Genomic DNA, 25,191 nt, shown 5'->3' on the forward strand with positions numbered 1-25,191 from the left:
TAATTACTAAAAGGATACAATGAGGTCTCTCCTGAACCTTCTCTTCTCCAGGCTGAGCAGCCACAACTCTTTCAGCGTTTCCTTGTATGAGAGGTGCTCCAGCCCTCTGATATTTCTGTGGTTGTTTTCTGGACTCGCTTCCATGTTTTACTTGTGTGTAAAAGAAAAGAAGTCAATGTATATTAATTTTAATTATATATGTGTTTAATATTTACATAAGTGTGCATATACACACACAATATATATGTAAATAACAATTTCCCCCCCCTTACATAACTGCATTAATTGATAGCAAAATATTCTAATACTTCCTGAAATAATTGCAAAAGAGAAAACATTGAATATTCTCATGTTGGAATTTTATGACATTAATGGAGTTTTCTCAGCCCCAGTGTCTACACTTTTTCCTTAGAAACAATATGATTTTGTTAATGTGATGAGATGTAGATTTCATTCTTTGCTTTCACCATTTGTTACAATTCAGTGCAGAGTTAGTTCTTCAAGAAAAATTATACTACTGTATTTATTCTGCTGGAATGTTGCTGCAATCTCCCTGTGTGCTGTCTCTTAAGAATAAAGTGAAATGGTCAATTTCATTTTGTAGTCGAAGTTTCTCCTGGTACGTGAAGCTCTTAATTTACAAACTGCCGCATTATGCGTAGAATGTCTTGTATCAACTCTGAATGAATCTACAGCTGTTGAATACTAACATCAGTTCTTTTTGATGTTTCAGAAAAGGGTTTCTGTATGAGAGGAGACATGTGCCCTTTTGATCATGGAAGCGATCCAGTAGTGGTAGAAGATGTGAATCTTCCTGGCATTCTGCCTTTTCCAGCACAACCCCCTGTTGTCGAAGGACCACCTCCTCCGGGACTTCCTCCCCCTCCACCAATTCTGAGTCCTCCTCCTGTTAACCTTAGACCTCCAGTACCACCACCAGGCCCCTTACCACCCAGCCTTCCACCTGTAACAGGTAATTTAAAAGGATTAAATCCCATTTTTAGTAGAAAAGCCTGGGTGTTACTTGGGTGGTATGCAGTGCAAACTGTTGTTTTTAAGAATGCAAACTGCACTTGTGAAAGTTGTACTGTGCTCTACTCTGGCATAGCTTGCTTCACATGGGTCCTTTTTGATGATAGTTGTTGCATAGTTGATTGTTGCAAAATTTGCATGCTGAATATGAGTATTGAATAAGGAATAATAATTGTATTTAAGCAAAAGAATGGCATGACAAAATTCAATTCCTTGAGTGTTATAGAAATTGTCTGAAATTGACTGCTGTTACAGAAGAAGGGAAAATCTTGGAAACAACAGACAAAGATAATTCATGACCACATCAAATTTACACCTGCAAATGTCATTTGTGATTAATTTTGAAACTAAACTTGTAAAATAACTGAGAAAAATTCTCCAGTTTGTTTACTCTTTCATTTGACAGTACTTTAGCTGAAGCACTTAAAATTATGTGAAGATATATGTGCCTGACTCTCATTTATAAAATAGCAATTTAGTATTCAGTTCCCTTGTGTGGTTTTAAGGCTGTTATGTTAGTTTTATGTGATTATTCCTTTCTCCCTCTTGGTAAAATTATTTGGGAATAATTGAGATATGATATTGCTTGGAAGTTTCTTAAACTATTCTAATTTCCTGCTGATAGTGTATTTAAGATCTGAATGTATTTATTTCTCTTAGTACAGAGTGTAATTTTTTGGGGGTGATCAGTTCTACCTTACATGCTATTTTCAGATCTGCTTTGCAAGTCCAAATACATGACTGTAATATCTTTTTCCAAAACCTGATTTTACCAGTGATTAAACTGAAGGTCAGGCTTGACTGCTGAGCTTTGAAAGTGTCTCCTTACCTATTGTTAAAAGTCAAGCCAACCAAACAAAAAAACTCCTCAATTTTAAGAAGAGTTCTACCAGAGTGGAAGGTTGTGTCTTGGGTATTTGGAAATTGTCATCATAGAATATTTTTGTCGTATTAAAAATATTTATTTTATATTAAAAATAGAATTTGTTTTTTTGATGAGTTTTTACAGAGTTTTAAAATTCTTCTGTTGGTAAAGATAAATACTGGGTTAACGTATAAATTTTGCTTGTAGAAAGTAGGTGTTTAGAGACATGTTAAACAATTCAAATACTTTTCTCTGTAATCCACGTTCTGAGTCATTTGCTGGTGGGGGTAATTTCATGTGAATTTATGTACAGCACCATGTCTGCACTTACGCCCTCTCATCCCCTTTTTTGTTGAATTGCTTTAAAAGCATTTTAGATCAGTTTCATGAAATAAAAGAATAGTGGATAATAAATGAATACATTGTTTTTCTTTGTTTTTTACAGGACCACCCCCTCCACTTCCACCCTTACAGCCTGCTGGCATGGATGCCCCCCCAAATTCAGCAACTAGCTCAGTTCCTACTGTTACAACAGGAATTCATCACCAGCCGCCTCCTGCTCCACCCTCTCTTTTTACAGCAGGTGTAGTACTGAGGCTTTGCCCACAAGGTTTGCTAAATAGAATAACATTGATTCATATTATATTGTACTTTATAGAGATTATGATTTCATAGTTTGGAAGAATAAGTTTGTATTTTTTAGACTGTGACAGTAATTTAACTTTTTTTCAGACTTAGTTAAGGATGGAAGTAAAATATACATACAAAGTGTGAATCTTGACTGTCGAGTAATATTTTCATTGTGTTTAAGCATAAAACTTGGCATGACCATTTTTTATGATAGTAGTTATACAGCTCTTTTATTGTAACTGTATCTTGTAATTAAATATTATATTTGAAACTATAGGGATTTTAACTGCAATTTATTTTAATTAGACAATTTCTTTGTTACCAGAAACGTATGACACTGATGGGTATAATCCAGAAGCTCCAAGTATAACAAATACTTCAAGACCTATGTATAGACATAGAGTACATGCCCAAAGACCAAATTTGATAGGACTCACATCAGGTGATATGGATCTACCACCCAGAGGTATGCTCTCAAAGCTATACTTACTTAGTTTAGCTGATCTTCTTACGTTAGTGCAGATTCAGGAAGTTAATACTGGAAAAGATTGCATTTTTTAAAAATCTTCTGGAATTAAGAGATGTTTAATTGAATAGGGAAATATGTTTATAATTGCTTTGCGTGTGTGTTTTTGCAGGTAAAATGAAATCTCTTGCTAGAATATTGCACAGTTTACACTTAGCTGTAATAACTGGTCACTTTGTATATTTTTTTGTCCAGAAAAATGTAATTGTTTCTGTAACAGAATCTGAGGATGATTTTTGGTGCAGAGAGGAAAGAGTAATTTTTATCTGGTAGTAGTAGACAGTTTTATGAATGAGTAATCTTAACCTCACAGTTCCTGTGACCCTGCGAAGAAGAAGCAGAACGCAAAATGAGAATGGAAGAGAGAGAAAACCATTTTTAATGTGGTTTTTATTTGCATTTGTATGTATTTCTGTTTAATCTTACTATGTTTCTGTTGGTATATTTTCAGTGAGGAGTCCCCCAGTGTGATTCCTGTTCTTCAGCAAAAGTGACTCCTTTCCCACTCCATCCATAAATCTTGCTCCTAGCTCTCATGCCCTGGAGTACTGTGCATTTCCTATCATGACTGGTTTTTTGTGTGTCATCTAATAGTAGAAAGGAGGTGTTAGCAAAAGTGGTTTGAGCCTCAGAGTATTGTATGGGACATTGTGAATCATTGTGAATCAGAGTGCAGTCATCTTGAGGCAGATGCCTTCCATCACACTTCTTTTGTTTTCCTTACGTGTGATGTTGCTATGACAAAATTAATGCTATTAGTTATTTTCATCTGTCACAGCATCTGTTGATAGTTCAGAAGAAAAGTCTGTGACCAAGATTTGGTTCAGTTAGAACAAAGATTGTAGTAATTTCAAAATGAACAGTTGTGCTTTTCAGTGCAAATTCATCATGAGCAGTATACTTTCTTACAATCAAATACACAGAAATAAAAAAAAAGTAAAACCTTCTCATCTGTTTACAGAAAAACCTCCTAATAAAAGTAGTATGAGAATAGTGGTAGATGCTGAATCCAGGAAAAGAACAATTGGTGCAGGGGATGGTGGAGTTCCTACAAAGAAGACTTGGTTTGACAAGTGAGTGCTCATTAACTCAAGGTTGGCATAATAGTTGGAATTTTGTGAACCTCTTTACTATAATCTGAAACATGTATGTATCCATAAATTGCAAGCAAGTTCAACTGTGAGTATGCTTGATGGTACTAAAATAAATCACACTCACCTGTATTTGACTGTCTTCTCTCAAAGGCAGTATACAGATAGATGAAGTTGCTTTGGGTGATACTAGGATTCTTGAAAGATGTAATGATCTAAGAAACAGGATAGCTGCAGTGTTGTTAGAGATGACTGATTTTAGTTGTGAAATATGAATTTATTGTTGCTATTTTGGTTTGAATTGCCAGGTACGTAATTGAGATAAAACATAGGGTGCAGTGCTTCATAACCAGATGTCACCTAGGGTGACAGAAACTGGGAAAGAGTTTTGAGAGATTGCTGGGACTAAGGAGAGCCTCAAAGTTGTAGTTACTTGAAACGGTAGTGGGAAGATTTCATGGAATAGCTAATAGTTTTGAAGAAAAGCAATGTGGAAGTCAGGAATTACTGACGTGAGCAAGTTAAAATGGGAATTATCTCTAAGATTTATGTGCTGAGATACGCTGAGAATATCAGTGGGGAAAACGGCAGGTATATGGGCCTCTGCTGTGCTCCTCTACACTCCTCTAAAATGGCTCTTTTTTTTAAGTCTGCAGATCTTTGTGTCTCACACACACATGCTCCTATGTAAGTGTAAACACTGTGTTTGCTAGCTTGCTATGGATTCCTGGCTTGATTTTTATTTGTTACAGGCAAAATTTTAACAGAACAAATAGTCCAGGTTTCCAGAAGAAGATGCAGTTTGGAAATGAAAATACAAAGCTTGAATTGAGAAAAGTTCCCCCAGAACTTAACAATATCAGCAAACTTAATGAGCACTTCAGTAAGTTTGGAAACTTAGTCAACTTGCAGGTAAGAGTCAACAACGAGAAAGCAGTATGTTTTGACTTAAAAATAGCAGTCGTTGCTTAAAGGGGAATGCCAGTTTGTTTTCTCCTGGTTCCCTAAAACTCTTCATTATTTTCCTAACTCATTTCTTAAACATGATCTTGTTTTTAATGGAATTTCCATTCAAGAAGCAGAAATGATTTTGAATGAATGCGTTCCTCACAGATAAGACTTTTAAGATAAATTGTTTAATAAAACATTGAAAATTGATAGCATTTTCTTCACCCATTTTCTCAAGTTTGCCTCTGATACCATAAACCATCTGTATTTTATGGGATAAATTGTAAATACAGAAACTCTCTATTTCTCATCCAGAAAGCAATCTCTGTGATATAATTGCTTTCTAGTTCCATAGTAGTGGCAGTTTGTCCCTTACAATTACGTTGCCGTTTACTGGAGCCGCCAACAGAAATAAGCAAACAATTAAAGATAGGAAAGAGATGAAAGAACTAGGGCCTAACTTAGCCTGAAGTTACATATTGCAATCTGTATGTCTAATGTCAGTATTTCATACCCAGTCTCTAAGCTACTCACTCTGATCATTATCAGTGCTTCTTTATCAACAAACGTCAGATGGTGGCTTGCGTTTCAATGTACATTTTCCTGTTTGCAGTGAGAGCTGGAGTGGAGGTGTAACAGAATGTTTTTGTGTTGTACTGATACAGTACGGAATAAACCTTCTGTATCTGTCTGAACACTGAGGCATTTTAAATCTCTTTTAATTGCTATTAAATATTTCGTAAGCCTTTCTATAGTTTACCTAAAAATATGGGTGTATTAGCAGGCAAGGCAGTTAAATGCCACTATGATGCCTAATCCTGTCAGATCACGGAAGCTCAGCAGGGTCAGCCCTGGTTAGTACTTGGATGGGAGACCTCCTCGGAATGCCGGCGGCTGTAGGTTCTAGTCCCGAGGACTTCACTGTCACTGTCCAAGCTCGCTTGGCCGTGACAGATGAATCTCAGGAGTTAAAGGGTGGGGCCAGTTCTGCACACGCTGTGCCTCACTTAAAGAACCCACTGTGCAGGCTTGAGGGACACACCCACGTGGGGAGAGCCCTTCCCAATTCTTCCTTCTTGAAGTCAAGCCATCATTAGCAGGCAGTATGATTCAGTAAGGCAAGTAAAATAGTGTTACAGTTGTGCATAGAGAGACAGCTACGCATATAGATATTGCAAGCTCTGCTCTTCTTGCAAATGGTGTAACCTTGGCCTTTGAAGCTAAAATAATGTGCTAATGCCCAAAGGAGGAAAACCAAAATTAACTTTGCTGTCTAGTTCTAATAGTAGATAGGACATTTGTGTACTGACCCATGTATTTTTTGTAGCAATTTTCTTTATTTCAGTGATGCTTACTTTTGTCTTTCAAACTCATGTTTGCATTTAGAAATACTGGTTGACTGTTTAGGTATTTTGCTTTACTTTGTTGTTTTGGTTTTTTTTTTACTATTCAAAAGTTTTTTAGTGTAATCTCAAGGTGGCTTTTGACACCAGGCATTTCAAAAAGAATCATGAATAGGAAGAATTTATCTAATGACCCATATTGAGTTCAAATTGTAAGCTTCTAATCCTAGAAAATAATGATTTTATGATAATCTAGATACAAATGAAAAATCCTGCGTGTTGTAAGTTTTGTTCTTCTGTTTTAAATCTTAGGTTGCATATCAAGGTGATCCAGAAGGTGCCCTTATTCAGTTTGCCACACATGAGGAAGCAAAGAAAGCTATATCAAGTACAGAAGCAGTACTAAATAATCGTTTTATTAAAGTTTATTGGCATCGAGAAGGCAGTGCACCACAAATCCAAACTACCACACAGAAGGTAGAGGATCTAAGTCTGCTCTATCTAGAATGTTATGTGAAATAGAATATTTTAAACATTTTTTTAAAAATGTTTGTATCAAGCAAAGTAGATAGCAACATGCTTTAACTTTTGGTCAGCCCTGAAGTGACCAGACTGTTGGACTAGATGATCACTGCCGGTCCCTTCCAATTGAAATGTTCTGTTCTACATTTTTTGACTGAATTGCAGTGGAACATTTATCGGCAATTGTCATGTTCATAGTAGCATTGGCAACACTTTGAAGAAATAAAACAGCAATTACTGTTAGAAAGTGTATATTCGTAACCTGTGGCAAGCCAAATCATATTTGTCAGCAGCCATAAAAGATCTGTTCACTTATTTTTATGTATGCTGATATAATGTATGAGTGAGTTGTTAAAGTGTTCCTTCAGTTGGTGCTCTAAGTTGAGAATGCCCTCTTTGGTGGTGTATGTTATCATTGAGAATCGATGACCCAGTTTTCTATAGCAATCCTGCTGTTCACCATTTTAACAGTTTCATTTCTCTCCTTTTGTAACAAATGCCCTGATTTTTATCTACAAAAATGCAGTTTTAACAACACCTATCTCACCAGCTTCCTAGTTAGCATCCTTTAGATTTTATAAATATCCTTAATGGTTGGCCTGAAGTAGTGCTACTCAAAATAGTATTTATTTTCTAAGCTTGATTTCCATCTCCTCAGCCAGAAGAGGGCAGTGGAGTATGTCATTTGCATTCCTACAGACATTTCCTCTTGCTCAAAGGATAGCTTGGACTACGCTATCAGCTTATTTGCTGATTATGCTATCCAGCTTGGAGTGTTAACTGTGTATTTCCAAATACCTCATTTATATATTTGTTATTTTAAATAGTGCCATCATTTTTAATGGTGTTACAAGCTTCCCAGCACACCACCTTTCGCAAGTTAACCTTGATGATTTGAAAATGAATTCTCCTTACTAGCAGGGAATAGTATTAAGTATTCCTGACTCATAAAGAACAGCCATTCAGCACATGCCAGCAGGAGTCTGTTATCCACGATAGAAGAAACGCAGTGACATGAAAACCTTTGAAGAGGAAATTAAAGTTCTAAGTGCAATGCTTCTGTGTTCTTCTACCCCAAAATATAAAAGTTATCAAATTGTTGAATCAGTAAGCAGGTATTTTTAGCCTTTCAGAAGTATGAATATTTACTTCCCTTTTCATTGAAGTTAATAATTGGTATCATATCTCCAAGTAGTATGGAAACTTTTCATGCAGTTCTTCACACACTATAAATATTTGAATTTTTATCAAGATTTCAGTTGTGTTAATTGCAGGTTAATTAATTACGCCTGTATTTATAATGGTTTCCAACCAGATGTTGTCTATCACGCACCAAAGACATGCTTTTGAATTTAAAGTTAGTTGGCTTTTAATTTGTCCCTTCAGTAGTATCTGGTCCAGCACAATTGCTTGAGGATTGCTGTTTCTTCAGCAGTATTACTTTGGGAAATACTTGCTGTAGAATTTCTGAAAGGAGTGGAAGTACATATGTAAAGATGGTGAGAGTCAACCATAATAAATCATCAAATGAAAGGTTTCTACGAGGAAGAAGAAATAATATGCTCTCCACATCTGAAGTAGATGAAACAGGAAGTTCTGGACTTTAAAGGCAGCACAAAGAGATTTCGGTTAGATATTGAAAAAACATTTTCTAATGCCAAAAGATATTGAAATGCTTTTGCCTAGAGAGGTGACAGGACCTCTTTCATCGGAAATCTGTAAGAACCAGATGGATAGATACTGTCAGTAATGGCATAACTGACTTTGCCCTACAGTGGAGGAATGGATTAGGTGACCTCCTGAGGGTCATAAATATGACAGTAAGCTTGCTTGGAAGCATATTTTTTCAGCCTTAAGTGTTTAATGTTTTTGTCAAAGAAAAAAAAGGAAAAGTGTTAGCTATCAGGGTATATCCATGGTCTGTTCAAAGATTAGCTGCTCTGTTTTCTTTTTATTCAGTCCTGTGGCTGCATGTTTCTGTATCCTTTTTTTCCCACTTTGTCCAAGTTAAACGCATAGGGAGATGAAAAGCGTTATATTGCTGTAAAAAGTGAGACTTTGTAATACAAGTTTGTATTCTACCTTTTCATAACTAAATGATTGATGATGAAAGAGTTGTGAGAGGACTCAGAAGACTGCTTTTTCTTATTCAGTTCTAACAGGCAGAATCTAAGTTAGTCTGAGTAGATGTGATTAGTAGAAATAAACTACAATTGTCTGATCACCTTTGTGAGCTGCAAGTGTAAAGTAGATGTTATTGCTGTTTACACTACACAAATGTTCAGTGTAACATAATTAATCTCATGAAGTCTTTATGTTTCCCTATCAGGTAAAAAAGACATTGAATGATAGAAAGGAGGAAGTGTAAATGTAAATGCCACTGCAGTAATTTCATTGTATACTTATTGTACAATATATGTAGCAGCCTTTGGTTGTTAATACTATGATGTGCTTTTTTGGGGACTGGGACGGTGTTGCAGGTCATACAGCCCTTGGTTCCACAACCCAGTTTACCAGTAGTGAAGCAATCAGTGAAGGAGCGACTAGGTCCAGTACCGGCAAGTAATATTGAACCTGCAGAAGCACAGAGTGCCAATACGGAAGTCACTCAGGTATGTATTAAACAAATTCAGTTACCTGTTTTTCTTTCTGTAATAGGTTTCATAATGCATTAATGTATCCGTTACAGTTACTCATATAGTGCAAGTGCACACTTACTACTTATAAGTACATCTAATTATATTATGAGTGGTATTTTCATATTAAGGTTTTTCTCAATACAGTACTTGCTTTTTGTACCTGAGCACAGTGCTTAATTTTTAAGTATCCTAGCTTTTTACTTAGTTTAAAAAGAAAAACTGAAAGGCTCTGAATATATTTCAGTATTGTTTTGTTAAATTGCTGGTTTCAGGTTTCAAAATAAAGTGAATTTCTATCCAAAGAACTAAAATCTATCTTTTAAAAAATATTTTATCTGTTAAAAACAGCTAAAATCATTAGAGATTGGTGGTCAGCATCTAAAAGTGCTTTCAGAATTTGTATGTCACCCCTAGTAAGAGGAAGAACATAACCACAGTACCAGTGTGAAGAATGACAGAATCTGACATGTTACTCCCATCAGAAATAGCCTTTAATTTTTTATTCTATTAGAAATACTTCATTATCAACATTGTGCCACTGCTGTAGTTTTATTTCTGGAAATGAGGACCACCATGTTTCAGAACACTTGCGTAGTTTAGATTCAAACAACTTTCTGCAATTGATGCTTGCAAATAGCAGGTTATAAAACACAAAAACTGTAGTGTATTTTAAAAGGCCTGTGCAGATAATCCTCTACCAGGTCTTATGTCTTGGACTTCTTGCAAAAATATGTCGTGTGATCTTTGATTACAAATTTGCCTTCATCTTTGTCTTATCCAATTTATATATTCATGTTAACTGCAAAATCAAATAATTAAATTTTATCAACTGCTTGAATGTTTTTTTTGTTGCTTAAAAGTGTGGGTTTATTGGTTAAATGTTTTTTTCTAAATTGCTAATATTTGTAGTTACACTGGAAACAGTAAAATATTCATAAAGTAAACTACTTCTAAACTGTAATTTTGATTTGTTTTCTTAGAATGTGGCTAAATTATCTGTGAAGGACAGACTGGGTTTTGTGTCAAAGCCAGTTACTCCAGCAACTGAAAAGGTAAGAGAATGTCTCATATTCTCTCTTCTCTCATGTTTAATTTCAGTAGAACTTTTTTTATTGAAACCCCTTGTGTCAATATTAAGTCTGTTTCATAACTATGAATAAAGTGATTTGTTAAAGATTAGTTTTAGGAAGTGTAATATATTAAAACTCGGTGGATGTCTAAATGATTATCAGAATAAAACATGCTAGAACTGAAGTTGCTATTCTGTGAGTTTTGTTTTAATATAGTCGGTTTCTTTTATTCAATCATGAAAATAACTAGATATGTTCCATAATCCTGAGTTGTTTAGAAGTATACAGCAATAAATTTTAAAAATAAATAAATTTTGACACTATGTATGAAACTATAGAAAGCCATTCTATAAAAATGTTTCTGGACTTCTGTGTCCCTTAAAAGGTGATGCTGTAAACATTTACCCTCTTATTTGATTTTACAATTTGCAGTACTTGTGAAAAGATAAAAGTGGAAATTAATCTGTATAGAAAGGGCAAAGAGAGGTAAGGTGGGAAAGGTGCACCTGAATTGTGGTTGTGAGTTATGTATTTTGCCCAGTGGTTCCAATTTTCAGAATACAAAGTTGTAGATGTATTTACTTTAGTAGCAAAGTTTGTAATGTGTGTTTCCAGATCTATTTAGCTCTTTAGGGGCCAGGCTTCCACGGTGTTTATAACATGAATTTGAGAAGGCCTGTAGTAGAAAGATAGAAAGTTTTACTCTGTAACAGGATTCCTCTGTGTAGGTATATATCTTTTCTATTGGGAGTTCACTTGACCTGAAATAAATGAACCATCCACTGTATTTCTCTCTACACACGCCCCCAACTCCTTTTCAGGGTGGCAGCTGATGGATTAAAAGTGTAATCTAGCAGGTAAAATTCACTCCAGAGATACTATGCTGTACTTAGCATACAAAGGTAACGGTACTTAAAGTTGAGTTGTAATATTGGATGATGTCTCTTTGATTCATTTCAAGCTGAGCAGTCTGCAGTGGTGTGGGCTTCTGGCCTGTATTTTGTTGTTGGTTTGATTAGTTCCATTCTTGTTGCCCTAAATTACTTGCAGATAAATACCTTGCGGCGTATTCCTGAACTGCATTTTACATACATACTATATGCTGACTTTAAAAATAGGAAATCTACTTCGTTTTGCAGTTTGAGTCGAAATACCTCTTTTTTTTTTCCTCATTTTATAAGAGTTGCGTTATCCTGAAACACTTTTCTAGAAAGAGTAAATTCATGCTAGAATGGTTTTCTGCTTTGTTGCCTTACAGTAATTTGATGATCTTATAGATTTTGATGAGCTGCTAGGCTGTTCACTGAAACTGGTTGTGAAAGAACAGTTTCTTTTGACATTTTTAGTAGGATTCTGAAACTTGAATCAACCTAGTTTCACCTACTCCTGTCCTTTTACAAGGAAATAATTAGTGATTGCGTTCTATAATGATTAGAAATTAAACGATTTAAAGCTGTCAAAAAAAACATAGATGTCATGTCCGAGATGGTTTTTTGCTTCTGATGGATTGCAGGGTTTAAGAAGAACTTGCCAATGAGAAAGGAAATAGCTATGCTTCCCAAAGAGCAGGAGGAAAAGGAGATAAAACAGTTATTGTAATACCTTTTAAGATCTGTACAGGGACTTCATGACCTTGTGAAGACATTCACACTACTCCTCCTTTTTAGTAGTATTAAGAGAGTTAGAAGACTTCAGTGTTGATTATTAGTTGATGCAGGTACACCTACCAAGGCATCTGACCTTACATTAAAAGAGATGGGGCGGTGTTGTTCACTCTGCTACGAATACAGTTCAGGGCAAAAGGACTGTGTCAATATTTTTGTCTTTGCTTGATCCTCTGTTTGTGATGTAGCCTGTCCTAAAGCTATTTGCTGATAGAAACTGTATGACTGGGACATGCATACTTTAATATTCTTGAAGTTTAGAAAAAATCCTTCATCTTTGTAATGGCCTTCTTAGAGCATTTTATACCACCTTTTATAATACCCCATAACATGCATTGATTTTTTTTTTTTTGCTATTGGTTTTCTCTGCATTGCCTACTCTAGAAAACACTTCACTGTGGGAAGAGATAGTATAAATAGCACACTGAAGTGAAAAGTGTTCATATGAAGCGTTCCTGCTGTAAATTCTTCTGATCTCTTGGGCTTCTGTGTCCTTCTGTTTCTTGGCTGTCTCTTTTTTTCCTCCTATTGGTGGACATTGTATCTATTTTATGGAGTGCATGGTGACCCCTAGAATCTGCATGCATCTTTCAATTTTCCACATATATAAAAAGTATTTTTAAAATCGTGGAAATTATACCAATGGCCTAATTTCTGTGTTTTGCTACAAGGTGGACAAGATCGTGCCTGTATTATCTCTAGGACTTAGCCATGGATTTTTCAATACTAGCATGGCCAAAATGTTCTTTAAAGGAATGAGCTTAAGGAAACAGAATAGTCCAAATCTTCAGGTATTGTGAAGATGTAAATAGTTTACTTTGGAGGGATTGTAAAGCAGGCAATTGTGTTCTCAGTAAGCCATGGAGAAATTTCATATCTCGTTAGAAATGTAGGAAAGAGAACAGAGAAACATAGGAGTCTCTTCCTTTGCTGTGAGATGTTGAAGACTTCCCTGTACTGGAGTTAATTCTCGCTGATTGTGCAAGCTCTGCTTTCTGCAAAGTACATATGAAAAGGAACTGTTGTATCTATTTTGGACCTTATTCTCTAAAATTATGTTGAATTATTGCTTGGAAAATTCATGCAGCCCTAAAATACTGTATTTTAGACTTCAAAACAAAAAAGAAAAACAACAGCTATTCTTGCAAAAATCTCAATCTTCTGTTTCCTTAATTATGCTCAAGTATGTAAATTTATATGTATTTGAGACTTGGAAGTACATATGAAATCTCAATGGAGAGGATTTGTAATCTGATGTTTGTAACTCATATATCTGATGTGCTGCCTCTTCAGAAATTGCTTAACTTCAGCAACTCCAAATTGTTGCACCAAATTTTTATTCCATATCATCAAAACAGACAAAAGAAAAGACGCTTACATATTTTTAAGCACTCGTGGGTTTTTTAAAAGATTGACATTCACTGGCAAAAAAATAAAATGATTTCCTCCTATAGGTTTTATCCACTTCTACTGGCTTGACAAAAACTGTGTACAACCCTGCTGCTTTGAAGGCAGCACAGAAATCTTTGCCTGTTGTTTCCACTTCCGTGCTAGACTCTAATGAAGCACAGAAGAAAAAACAGGTAAATTAAATATGCTTCTTTATAAAATGAACCTAGGCTGGGAACTTGTGACTTAGAGATAGAGCACTATGTATATTCATCTCAAGAGCATAGATGAAACTAGTTGTAAGATTAAATTCACTATAATGGTTTTTTTTCCCACAAAGGACAAGAAAATTTAACATTGTTCTGCTATTTTTCAGTGAATGTTCAGGCAGTGTAAGCAGGTTTAAAACTGTCGAAATTCAAAATGTGAAACACTTTTTCCTGGACTCAGAATCTATATGTTAAGGCATGAATTGTCTGTTGTGTGTCAAAGGGAGTGTAGTGTAGTCACTGTTCTTCTCTCTTAAGCCTTCTAGGAACTGGCCCCTATTCTCAGTGTATTTTGTACTTGTGACCAAAATTGTTTTGTCACTCGAGAGAACTGAGAGTTGTATGACTGCATTTTGTTGTTTCTAAGCTATAGTTCTCCTGCACCTTTTTTTTTTCACATGGTACAAGGCTTTCTTTTTTTTTATTTGATAGAGAGGAAATGCAACAAAAATATATTTGGCCATGGACAGGTTGCTTGGTTGTAGTTTAGCTTGCTCAGAAGTTTCAAAAGTGACCAGCAAAGCTCCTTTTTCAGGGTTATTTCTTATCATTTAGAAGAACTAAATATAGGACAATGTTTATCTTTCTGTTTTTAAACCAGAAATTACGAGTTCAATACTAAGTTAGGTCCAGACATAAGTATTGAAAACAATATAGTCGTTAAACAAAGATTTTGGACTACTGGTGAATTTCTGTAATTCATGTCTAGTGTACGTGTAACCAGCAGTTGGTAGCTGCATGTCAATTTTGTCATTGGTCCAGACTTCAAAGAAATCAATTCTAATTTTGCAATTTCATTTCACATTTGTTCCTTACCACGTGTTTTTCAGAATTAGAGGCTTTAACTTTCAAGTTAAAATACTAAATACCTGTAAAATAGTAGAAAACTTGTAACACAATTTTTAACTCATGGTAACAGCTGTAGGGTTTTTTTGAGAGAAGACACTGAAGATGTATGAAGTGATTGGCTCTTCTTTCATGTGATCTTGTGCTCCTTCCTGCCTTCAGAGGTTTCTGTTGCAATATAGTAGTACTTGTGGAAAAAACATGGTTTTGTGGGACTCACTCCCTTCTTTTCCTTCTGTCTCCATAGTTTTTCTTAGCATTTATCCCCTTGTCTTATTTTCCCTGTCCTTCAGAAAAATGATTGCATGCTGTATTGCAAAAATAAAATTTCATGCAGCAGAATTTGTCAGTATTTGGGAAGACATTCAGATACTTTACTAATATTTCCTTTTCTCTAACTGTTCTGCATTTACACTTTCCATCTGATTCCAGATGATCATCTTTTGCCTCTCCTCTTTTATTCCATTAAATATGTTGATATTGAAGCTTTTAATGGTTTTCTGCAAGTATCCTGATGTCTGAGACTTCCACATTCTGTATTTGAGAGCAAGAAGCAATTCGTTTCTCACAAGCAACGTTAGTAGATGCTGAGCCACAGCAGCAGTGGCATCTCCTCTTGCTTCTCATTCTGAGTTCAGTGTGTCACATACTGATCAGTATCAGTTCATGTTGGTTTGCCCATTGTAATGTCAAGGTTCTGTTGTTGGCATATTAAGTACTAGTACTTGTCACTTCCCAGTTAAAGTGGTCAGATGCAGAAGAGGTGATTTTCTTTGGCTAACACTTGAAGTTTAGAAAATAAAATGTGGGTTTTTTTGCTCGTAACTGTTCTGGAGAATGTATTTTAATTGATGGACTGGATTTACAGTTGCTTTCAAGATAACTGCCCTTGCACATTTAACTCTTGCATGCTGTACCTGTACCTCTTGAGGTAGTGTAATAGGTTGCCTTTCAGCTTTCCATGGAGTTGTGTAAGGTGGTACTTTGTATGTAAGCAATAATGAAGTCTTCCCAACACAGATCTAATGGGGGAAGATAATTAGAACTACTAGTAATTTGGTGACACATTGTTTTCCAAAACATAATTGGAATTATGTCCTGTTACTATCTTGAGTTTCTGATACTGTTTTTTTTCCCTGTTATTTCAAGTTACTAGTGTCTAATTGCCAGGTATAACATATTATTTTTCTGACATTATTTTTCAAAGTCTAGAAACTTTCTGTAATCTTTTTATACTTCTAGGAGGCATTACGACTTCAACAAGAGATGAGAAAAAAGAAGCAAGAAATCTTAGAGAAGCACATTGAAACACAGAAGGTAAAATGTTAGCACTAAAGTCAGAATTTAGTTTGTAGAATCTCAGTTCACTTCAAAATATTTCAGAGTTTGTAAGCATGAGCTAAAAAAATGGCCTATAAAATGAGCATACTATTAGAATGGCATCACAGTATGTTAAGTTTAGGGTTTCGTTCTAACTTGTCTTGTTAGTTCATTTAAAAAAAAATTCTATCAACTTGTGCAATGTGGGTACAATTTTAGTTGAAATTGCCTAATTTGGATGCAACATGTGTATGTTTGTTGGGAGAAGGGAAAGCCTGAGTTCTGTTTGACAAGATCAGGAGAGGTTGATGTAGAAAAGTGTGCATGACTGCACTTAGGCTTAGGAAGAGGAAAAAGGTCAAAATGTCATTTAAGTTGAATAAAACTTGTGAAGTAATTCAGGTATGTTGAGTAAATGTGAGCAAATGTGTCCAAATGAAATGGAAGTATCATGTTCATTATGAAATAGAGACTCAGACAAATATTGTAATGCAAGCTGCTAAAAGCCCCATATGTTGAGTCTGTAGATCATGACAAAAGAAATACAATACTCAGTTTCTCCTTTAGTTATAATGAGTACTGGAAAACATGTCTGTAATAGTAGTTGCTGAGTAAAATGATTTTTTTTTTAATTGGGACAGATGCTGATTTCAAAGCTGGAGAAGAATAAAGCCATGAAGTCAGAAGACAAAGCAGAAATCATGAAAACACTGGAATTTTTGACTAATAGCATTACCAAGTTAAAGGATGAATTAAAAGGTGTATCACCAGGAGGAGGGACTCCTCTAAAAAGCATGAAAACTAAGACTCAGGTACTCAACTTTTGATCAGCTTTTAATAAGATGAATTCACATGTTTGTGTCAGCAGAATAAAAAGATGCACTCACATCAGCAATATTTGGAACCATTACTGGTTGGATTTTGAAGTCTTCTTTGAAGTGAGATTGGTTTTGTCTTCTGTTCAAAGGAACACAGTTAATTTTAATACCACTCTGTTGTCTAAATGGTTATCTGCTGTTACACAGATACTGCATTGTCTGGAAAATCAAAAAAACAAATCAAAAGTCTTATATTTTTCTTTTGCCTTATGTACTTTTTTGTATAGTCATTTGCTTTCTTAAATTTTTAATAGAAATGGTGAAAATAGTATTTCTTAGCTAAAGGATTATGGTTAGGCAACACAGATAGCTGCTGCTCAGGTTTAATATACAGAACATACTGTACCGATACATAATTTTCTGGGACTTTTTGTGTCACTGAAATTTGTCTATATATTAACCTTTTTAGAAAGAAGATTATACTGGTCAGTTTTCCTTTGATATAGCTGCCCTTGTTTGGGTTTTACCTGTGTTAGAAATGTTTTTCCTCTGCTATCATTCTTGTTGATATATGACTTGTAAGCAGTTTCCCAACTGCTTAAAGATGCAATTATATTACCTTTATAAAATGCGGTATTCTGCTTTTTGTAGAAGTATTTGTTCCTAAACAAATCACTGTGATTAAGAATTAAGAAAGTCTTGGAGAAATAACATTTTAAGAAAGTGTTCTTTTAAATATATTACAAGCTTTTCCTTATCAAGGGAGGAAATGCATACTAATAAAATAGCAGATTTTTACACACAGTATTTTCCCATAAAAACAGTCTTTTCTAGCTCTTCTCATTCAGTTCTTAAATGTTCAGAATGCTTAGTCTTCCCTTAGGATATTGGGGATGCTGTTTTAAAAAACTGGTGCAGTGTTATAGCCCAGGTTTAATTTAAATGAGTCATTAGTTCTCAGTTTGAAACAGCATTTCTACTTTCTTATATGTAGAAATATAGGCATTAAAACTAACAGCAGTGTCAATGATGTACAGTTTTGAAAAGAAATACAAGAAATACTGAAACTATATGTATGCTCTCACTGTAGTTTCTTATAGCATTTGTAAGGATAAAGTTGAAGCAGCATATGTTTGTCCTGAAAATGGGCATAGATTGTAGGTTTTGGATATCAGTTTATAACTCTTGAAACAACTTCAGCTGCAGTGGAATCTTCAGCTGCAGTGGAATATTCTACTGTATTTTAGAGAGGGAACTAAGGATTATAATTCCAGAATTCAGGCACTGCTATAATGAGATTTAACTCTTCAGTTTTTTAGAGATGAGAGAGCTTATTTTTATATCTTTGAGAGAGAGTGGACATTGTCAGATGAGAAAATATTTCTGGGAAGCCTGAAGGATGTTACCAGTCTGTAGAGTCAATTGGAACTACAAAAATCCTAGAAATTGGCAGTGTTTTTAAAGCTAAATTTGATTGTTGATTGCAGTGCTTCATAAATTGAAGCAGGAAAACATAATTTGTGTCCGTTTTCATCCAAGAATAACAGTTGGTTGGGGATTTTGTTACATGCAAGGAAATTAATCCAGGCCCATAGAAATGAAACTTTGGTAAATTCTTTACTAGAAAATTTCAATGAAGCATTTTAACCCTTTACGATCATTTTATGCTGAGAGTGGTCCAGTGGTTGAAATGTACAAGAAAATAGTCTAGTAATATGACATGTTTTAAAATGGTTGTGATTGAAAGGGATCTCTGGGAATTGCTTTATTTCATCACAGGGTGCCACTCTGAAGAGTCTGGATGTCTTTTACTCATCCACACTAAGTATTTATATATGATTCCCCCCCCCAACACTTTCTCTTCCTGAAGTTAAACAATCCCAGATCTGTTGGCCTGTGCTCGTACAGTAGATGCTTCAATTCCTTAAATCATCTTTGTGGCCTTTCAGTGCGCTCTGTCCAGTATGTCTTTCATACTGGGGAGCCTGGAACTGGGCATTGCCCTCCCTGTGTGGCCTCACCACTGCAGACCAGAGGAGAAGGATCACCTCCCCTAAGCTGCTGGTGATGCTCTTCCTTATGCAGCTCAGGAGGCTGTTAGCCTTCTATGCCACATTGACACGTAGAGGGCTCGCATTCAGCTTTTTTTCTGCTACCAGGACTCCTCAGATCCTTTTGATCTGAGCAGCCCCCACTCTGTACTGGTAGCTGGGGTTATTCCTCCTTAGGTGCAGGACTTGACATTTCCCTTTGTTGAAGTGCAAGAGGTTCCTCCTGCCCTATTTCTCCAGCATGTCAAGATCATCCTGAAGGGAAACACAGCCAGCTGATGTGCCAGCCACTCATCCAAACTTTGTATTTTCCATAAACTTGCTGAGAGCGCACTCTGTCTTACCATCCAGGTAACTAATGAAGATGTTAAACAGTAGTGTTGCGGCACAGCACTAGCAGCTGGTCTTCAGCTGGACTTTGCCACTGGTCAGAACCCTTTGAACCCAGCAGTTCAACCGGTTTTTGATTCATCTCACTGTCTACCTGTTTAGTCAACACCTCATCCTTTTGGCTGTGAGGATTGTGTTTTGAAACTCAACTGAATCTTAGCTGAAGTCAGGATAACAATTTCCACTACTCTCTGCTCTCTGCCTCCTAAGTCAGTCATCTCATTGAAGGTGGTTGTTAAGGTCCAGTATGATTTCTTTTTTCCCCAATCACCTTCTTGTTCTTAAAATGCTTGGAAATGGCTTCCAAGATTATTTACTCTTCTATCCTCCCTGGGATTGTGGTGAGGTTGGCAAGTACGTAGTCCTCAGATCACCTTGCCTTTTTTGAAGATCAGAATGATCCTTGCTTTTTCTCAGTCCCCAGGAACCTCCCACAAATGCCATGACATGCCAGTGATAACTCAGACTGTCTTTGCAGGGTCATCAGGAACCATTGTCAGTACTTAAAGGTTGCATCCCACTGGGTCCCAAGATTTTGTGTATATACAGTTTGTTTCCTAACTTGATTCTCGTTCAACAAGTCTTCTTGAATTGACTCTGGGGACAGAGTGGCTGGAAAGTGGTCCAGTGGAAAAAGACCTGGGGGTGCTGGTCAACCGCTGGCTGAATATGAGCCAACAGTGTGCCCAGGTGGCCAAGAAGGCCTGTGGCATCCTGGATTATGTCAAGAATAGTGTGACCAGCAGGACTAGGGAAGGGATCATCCCCCTGTTCTCAGGACTGGTTAGGCTGCACCTCATGTACTGTGTCCAGTTTTGGGCCCCTCACCTTAAAAATGACATGTTGATACTGGAGCATGTTCAGCAAAGGGCAGCAAGGCATGTGAAAGGTCTATTACTTGTGCTGCCTTTGTTTTTGTAGAATTCTGTTTATCTTATCATCATTACCATATAATCTTGCATTTTCTACTTTGTGTATCTTTAGTTTAGAAAAAATTACATCGTTTTTGGCTTTCTGTGGTAGTCTAAAAGGTTTTACATCACAAAACTCAGAGCATACTATTGCACATGGAAGTTTTATCTTGGCACAAAGGCTCGTAAGCTTGTGCTTGGTGTCTTTTTGAAGGTGGAAATGCAGTATTATAAGCACTATACTTGCCAAGTTTCAGCTTTGTATTGAAAAATTGTTTCTTCAATAGAGAATGTGACCTGTGGAACTAATAATTTACCATAACAATTTCTTAGATGCAGAAAGAGTTACTAGATACTGAACTGGATTTATACAAGAAGATGCAAGCTGGGGAGGAAGTTACTGAATTAAGACGAAAATATACAGAGCTACAGCTGGAAGTATGTTTGCTTCTTCTCTTGTAGCAATTAACTTTTAATCAAGTATTTTCCTATACGTTTATTAGCTTGTGTATTGTGTCATAAACTGTTTTTTCCAGAGTGCGGTATTAAGTTGCATGTAGATAGAGACATTTGGTAGTAATATTGAAAAAAACCAGTTTCTCTCCTTCAGTGTAATTCAGAAATAGTATTGTCTTTAATTTTTTTTGCTAATCTATTTAAATTCTCTTACTATTTAGTTGATGTATTTTATAGATTTATGGTTGTAATACTTCCTTGAGAGCATGCAATGAGTTTAATTGTTGCCTGTAGATCATTTTGTGTTTAATACAGAATAGTTAAAAACACTGCCTGATCTTTTATTCTTAAGTGTTAACATCCTCTTAATGAGTTGTAATGTGATTAATCAAAAAGCCTGAAATGCTAAAAGTAATATTATTACAGCATTTGTTTCAAGAGGAGGATTTAACAAAAGCAAAACCAGTGTTTCAAGAGGTGTATTCAATATATAGAAACATACTTTTTTTTCCAGTACTTGCTTTTTTAAAAAACTGTGCAAAATATCTGTCTAATTTTCAGAAATGCTGTGAGTGCTGTTTTGTTCTAGTGCACTGTTTCAAATCGCATGACAATCTTACTTCTTTTTACTGTGTCACTTAAATCCCTCTTGTCTTAATGAAGTTTGGTCATGTCTTATATATAACTACGTATAAACACAGTGCACATTCGTGTGGCAAAGTTGCCTTAAAATCTTGCTGTAAAACTAACTTGTTAGGCAGCTTTGGTAATTTTGAAAATAGTTTTATTAATAAACCAAGCCAGTTGAATAGAGATAACACAAAAGTTTATGTTAACAGTATCTGTTCTGATGGTGAGTAGTATTTCATTCTCATACATACTAAAAGCTTATTTGTAATTTCTGTATTTCAGAAAATATGCAAATTGAATGACTTGTAAAATAGCAGTAGAAAAGTAGGTGCTTGTTCAAGATAAAGTGACACCATAGTTGAGTGCGTTAATCCTACTCAATCTTTCATCAAGTGTGTTTGGATTTTGAGTTGGGGATAAGAAAAGATAGCTCTTTCAGGAAAGTAAAATTAATTTTCTGAAACCTTTAGCAAATACTGAGCAAAGCAGATGGATAAAATCAGCATTATTAGTGGTATACACCATCAGGTTTCAAGGAACAGCATGAGATGTATCCCTTGTACAATTTACAAGAGGGTGGGTTTTTCCGCTTGATTTTTGTTTGATTCTTCAGTATTCTTACAAATGCTTCAAAAAAAATCTGGTATTCACACATTGTGTTTGTGACATTGACTCCCACAATATTTCACGTGTTGCATCGTTGACTCATAACTTGATGTTCTGTTCCACATGACCCTGATTTTACTGTAAGAAAGCCCAAATAGCGTATGGCTTGTTTGTTGAGTCAGTATACTTGGAATTATTAATTGAATTATTTAGAAATGCTTCAAAAAATGCCAAAGAACTAAACTGTAAAAAATAAATCCCTCAGGATTTTCTCTGCAAAAAAATAAAAAGTGAACTAGATGCTATTATAAAATTATCTGAATAGTTTAGTAAATAAAGTTGCAAAAAATTGATCTTCTCATGGGTGGTATCACTGGCATGCATGAAAGTAGTGCCATCACTGCTTGAGTTCTAAACATAGTGATTTCATTTAACATTTGATTTCTACGGCAGATTTACTTGGGTTTAAAAAGACTTCTTTTTCTAATTATAGACATGGAAATTAAATACTTGAAAGAGGTCTTTTGAAACTTAAAGTAACTTTTACAAATTATTTTTTTAAATGACAGTCATTATCATTGATCTTTTGACTATTCTTGAAGAGTGCATTAGAAGGGATACACAGGTATTGTGGGAATGGAAATTATTAAGTACATAGAGCCAAATGTTGGTGAACATTTTGTCCTTGGAGGTGTCTGTTAGAAGCCTTTGTTTCATGCCTCACAATTCTGTGGCTGAAAGCTCTCAAAACGCTGCCTCAGTTTTGGTCAGAATGAAAGTCTTGCCTGAACTTTCGGAGACAAATAAAGAAGCAAAAATAAAGAGGCAAATTAAGTACTTAGATGCCATATCAAGAAATTTTGATAATGAAATTTCAGTTGTACTGCAGTTTCTTTTTCTTAAGAGTAGTTAATCCTGACAGATAAGGGCTCTGTTGGTATCTGTGTTTAATACCTGGTTCTTTTTTCCTATTTCCATCCTGTTCTTGGTCTGTTAATGATTAACTACTGGCTTTTGAATGTTACTAAACTGTTCACCTTTGTTATTTTAACACTCGCAAGCTTCTCTTTCTGGGGCTTTTTTGTTTTTAGGAAAAATCAGAGTATGTGTTTGTTAGTTTTGCATAAATGTGTAGATTATGAATTTTAATATATCGATATGTTACGTATAAACATCCTAGGCTGCCAAACGAGGGATTCTTTCTTCAGTTCGTGGTAGAGGGGTTCATGCAAGAGGTCGGGGTGCATCACGTAGCAGAGGTAGAGGAATACGAGGCCGGGGTAGAGGCAGAGGAGTTCCTGTGCATGCAGTTGTGGATCATCGACCTAGGGCATTAGAAATCTCTGCCTTTACAGAAAGTGACAGAGAGGATCTTCTTCCTCATTTTGCGGTATGTTGCAGTTTCACTTTTTTTGATTTTGGATGACATTCTTCTATTGAATGACTTGTTTTCTCTTGATTCAGTTCATCTGGAAATATTATTTAGGAATGAATCTTTAACATGATATGCAGAGGATTCATCAGAAAAAGGTGAAACAGGAAAATTATGCCCATTGATTCAACTAGTTACAACTGTAATTGCCTAGCATTTGCTAGGCTTATTGGGTTTTTTCCTTAAAAAAATAGGAAAATGGCTCATAATATTTGTTCAGGATATATGTGAATTTTTTTTCAGGTTTTTAGGTACAGAAGATAAAATAACTGAAGGGAGGTTGAGAACAAAGACTGATTCAGTGCCAAACTTTAAGTACTTGCAGTGTGTTTATCTTTTTTTAATTATCTTAACAAGTACTTAATGAAATTTTTATTGAACGTTATCAGTGCTTTTGCCTGACTTTCTGAATTTAAGAATCAAGATGAAAATTGTGCAGTTATATGTAGGTCTTGAAAAGGCATCCAAACATTTCTGTCTGTCCATGTATTTAAGACCAGGGAGTCAGAGCTTTTTCTACCTTTTTTTCTGTTTTCAGTCAAAAAAACATAAATTGACATTCATAATTTCTATCAAATTTTTCTTTGAAAATCTAATAAGGTGAAAAATCACCATAAACGTATCAAAACTCTTTTCCTGTTTTAAAGAAAGAGTATGATAAAAGCAAATTGTTTATTTTGTGGGATGAATGCTAAGAATATCTAGTGACATAAATGATGTGAATCTCCACCTGTCCCGTCTTCCCCCTTGTTTATTTGAGGTTTTTTTACGCAACATTTAATTGCAGTGGCCCTCTCTGAAGGGAGAAGTCCAGGAGCCTCGAAGTCCAGTAAATTCCACTCCAGCCAATGTACTTAATATTTCATGTCTGGTAGTCATACAAGCAGCTTTTCAAAAGAACAAGAGCCAACAAGGACTTGGGTCTGCTTTTTAAAATAAATTAAAAAATCAAAACAACTACATACAAAAATTACAGTGACAACCCCCTCCCACTATTATACTGGGGTTTTTAAGGTGTTATGTTTCCAGGAGCTACTTATATACATACATACATACATACATAAAGGTACTTTAACATATTTTGTTCCCATAAAGTATGCTGCAGAAAGTATCCTTTTTTGTTACGTCCTTAGGGTAACAAAAAATGAACCGTCATACTCATAGGAAAAAAATTACTTCCTATGGAGATGAATGACAGACTAAATGTTTGTACATACCTATGTATATGTCTGTGCCTTTAAGGGGAATAAAATTACTTTCAATAGACATGTATGAGGGATTGAACATTTGACCAATTATGCAACAAATTTTTGTTGTACAACTAAGAACATGGAACTTTGAAATTAAGTAATACCTTCCATGTGGAGGTTTCTGAATCCACTTTCAGTGATGTGTATAAGAAAAAAAAGTATTTTAAATCTATAACATTGTGGTGTAGTCTGATGAGTATTGCTAAATGAAATAATGCTTTCATATTTTCATTCCATTATATGCTTCTCTTACTGACTGGAATTAATTTTCCTATACATTGGTCGTATTCGAGGGAAGAGAAAGCTTACAATCTTTTCAAGTGAAAATATTAATCATAAAGCAACTTAGTAACATCAACAAATACAATTCCATTCACAGTGTTAGTAGAATAACACTGAGGAAAAAAATTAATAACTTAATTTTGCAGGTTTCAGGTTTGCTTCAAGTTTTAAACTTGCTTCAGATTCCATGGAGATTGTCTGAGCTGTATTT

At 35.4% G+C, this 25,191-nt stretch overlaps 1 protein-coding gene across 3 annotated transcripts in view; it reads left to right on the plus strand.

The window, feature by feature from the left end:
* RBM26 (RNA binding motif protein 26) overlaps nucleotides 1–25,191 on the plus strand; it is a 51,341-nt gene that overhangs the window by 18,695 nt on the left and 7,455 nt on the right. Inside the window, exons 7-19 of one of the 3 annotated variants that reach the window (XM_071549628.1) lie at nucleotides 734–973; nucleotides 2,343–2,507; nucleotides 2,853–2,993; nucleotides 4,015–4,126; nucleotides 4,897–5,056; nucleotides 6,748–6,912; nucleotides 9,438–9,569; nucleotides 10,577–10,648; nucleotides 13,785–13,913; nucleotides 16,077–16,151; nucleotides 16,796–16,966; nucleotides 20,658–20,762; nucleotides 23,197–23,406. In XM_071549628.1, coding sequence (XP_071405729.1) covers nucleotides 734–973; nucleotides 2,343–2,507; nucleotides 2,853–2,993; nucleotides 4,015–4,126; nucleotides 4,897–5,056; nucleotides 6,748–6,912; nucleotides 9,438–9,569; nucleotides 10,577–10,648; nucleotides 13,785–13,913; nucleotides 16,077–16,151; nucleotides 16,796–16,966; nucleotides 20,658–20,762; nucleotides 23,197–23,406 — 1,877 coding nt within the window. The remainder of the gene's footprint in view (nucleotides 1–733; nucleotides 974–2,342; nucleotides 2,508–2,852; nucleotides 2,994–4,014; nucleotides 4,127–4,896; nucleotides 5,057–6,747; nucleotides 6,913–9,437; nucleotides 9,570–10,576; nucleotides 10,649–13,784; nucleotides 13,914–16,076; nucleotides 16,152–16,795; nucleotides 16,967–20,657; nucleotides 20,763–23,196; nucleotides 23,407–25,191) is intronic. The other 2 variants (XM_071549630.1, XM_071549631.1) reach the window with 2 other exon arrangements.

Source organism: Pithys albifrons, chromosome 1, assembly GCF_047495875.1.
Source record: "Pithys albifrons albifrons isolate INPA30051 chromosome 1, PitAlb_v1, whole genome shotgun sequence".
Taxonomy (NCBI): domain Eukaryota; kingdom Metazoa; phylum Chordata; class Aves; order Passeriformes; family Thamnophilidae; genus Pithys; species Pithys albifrons.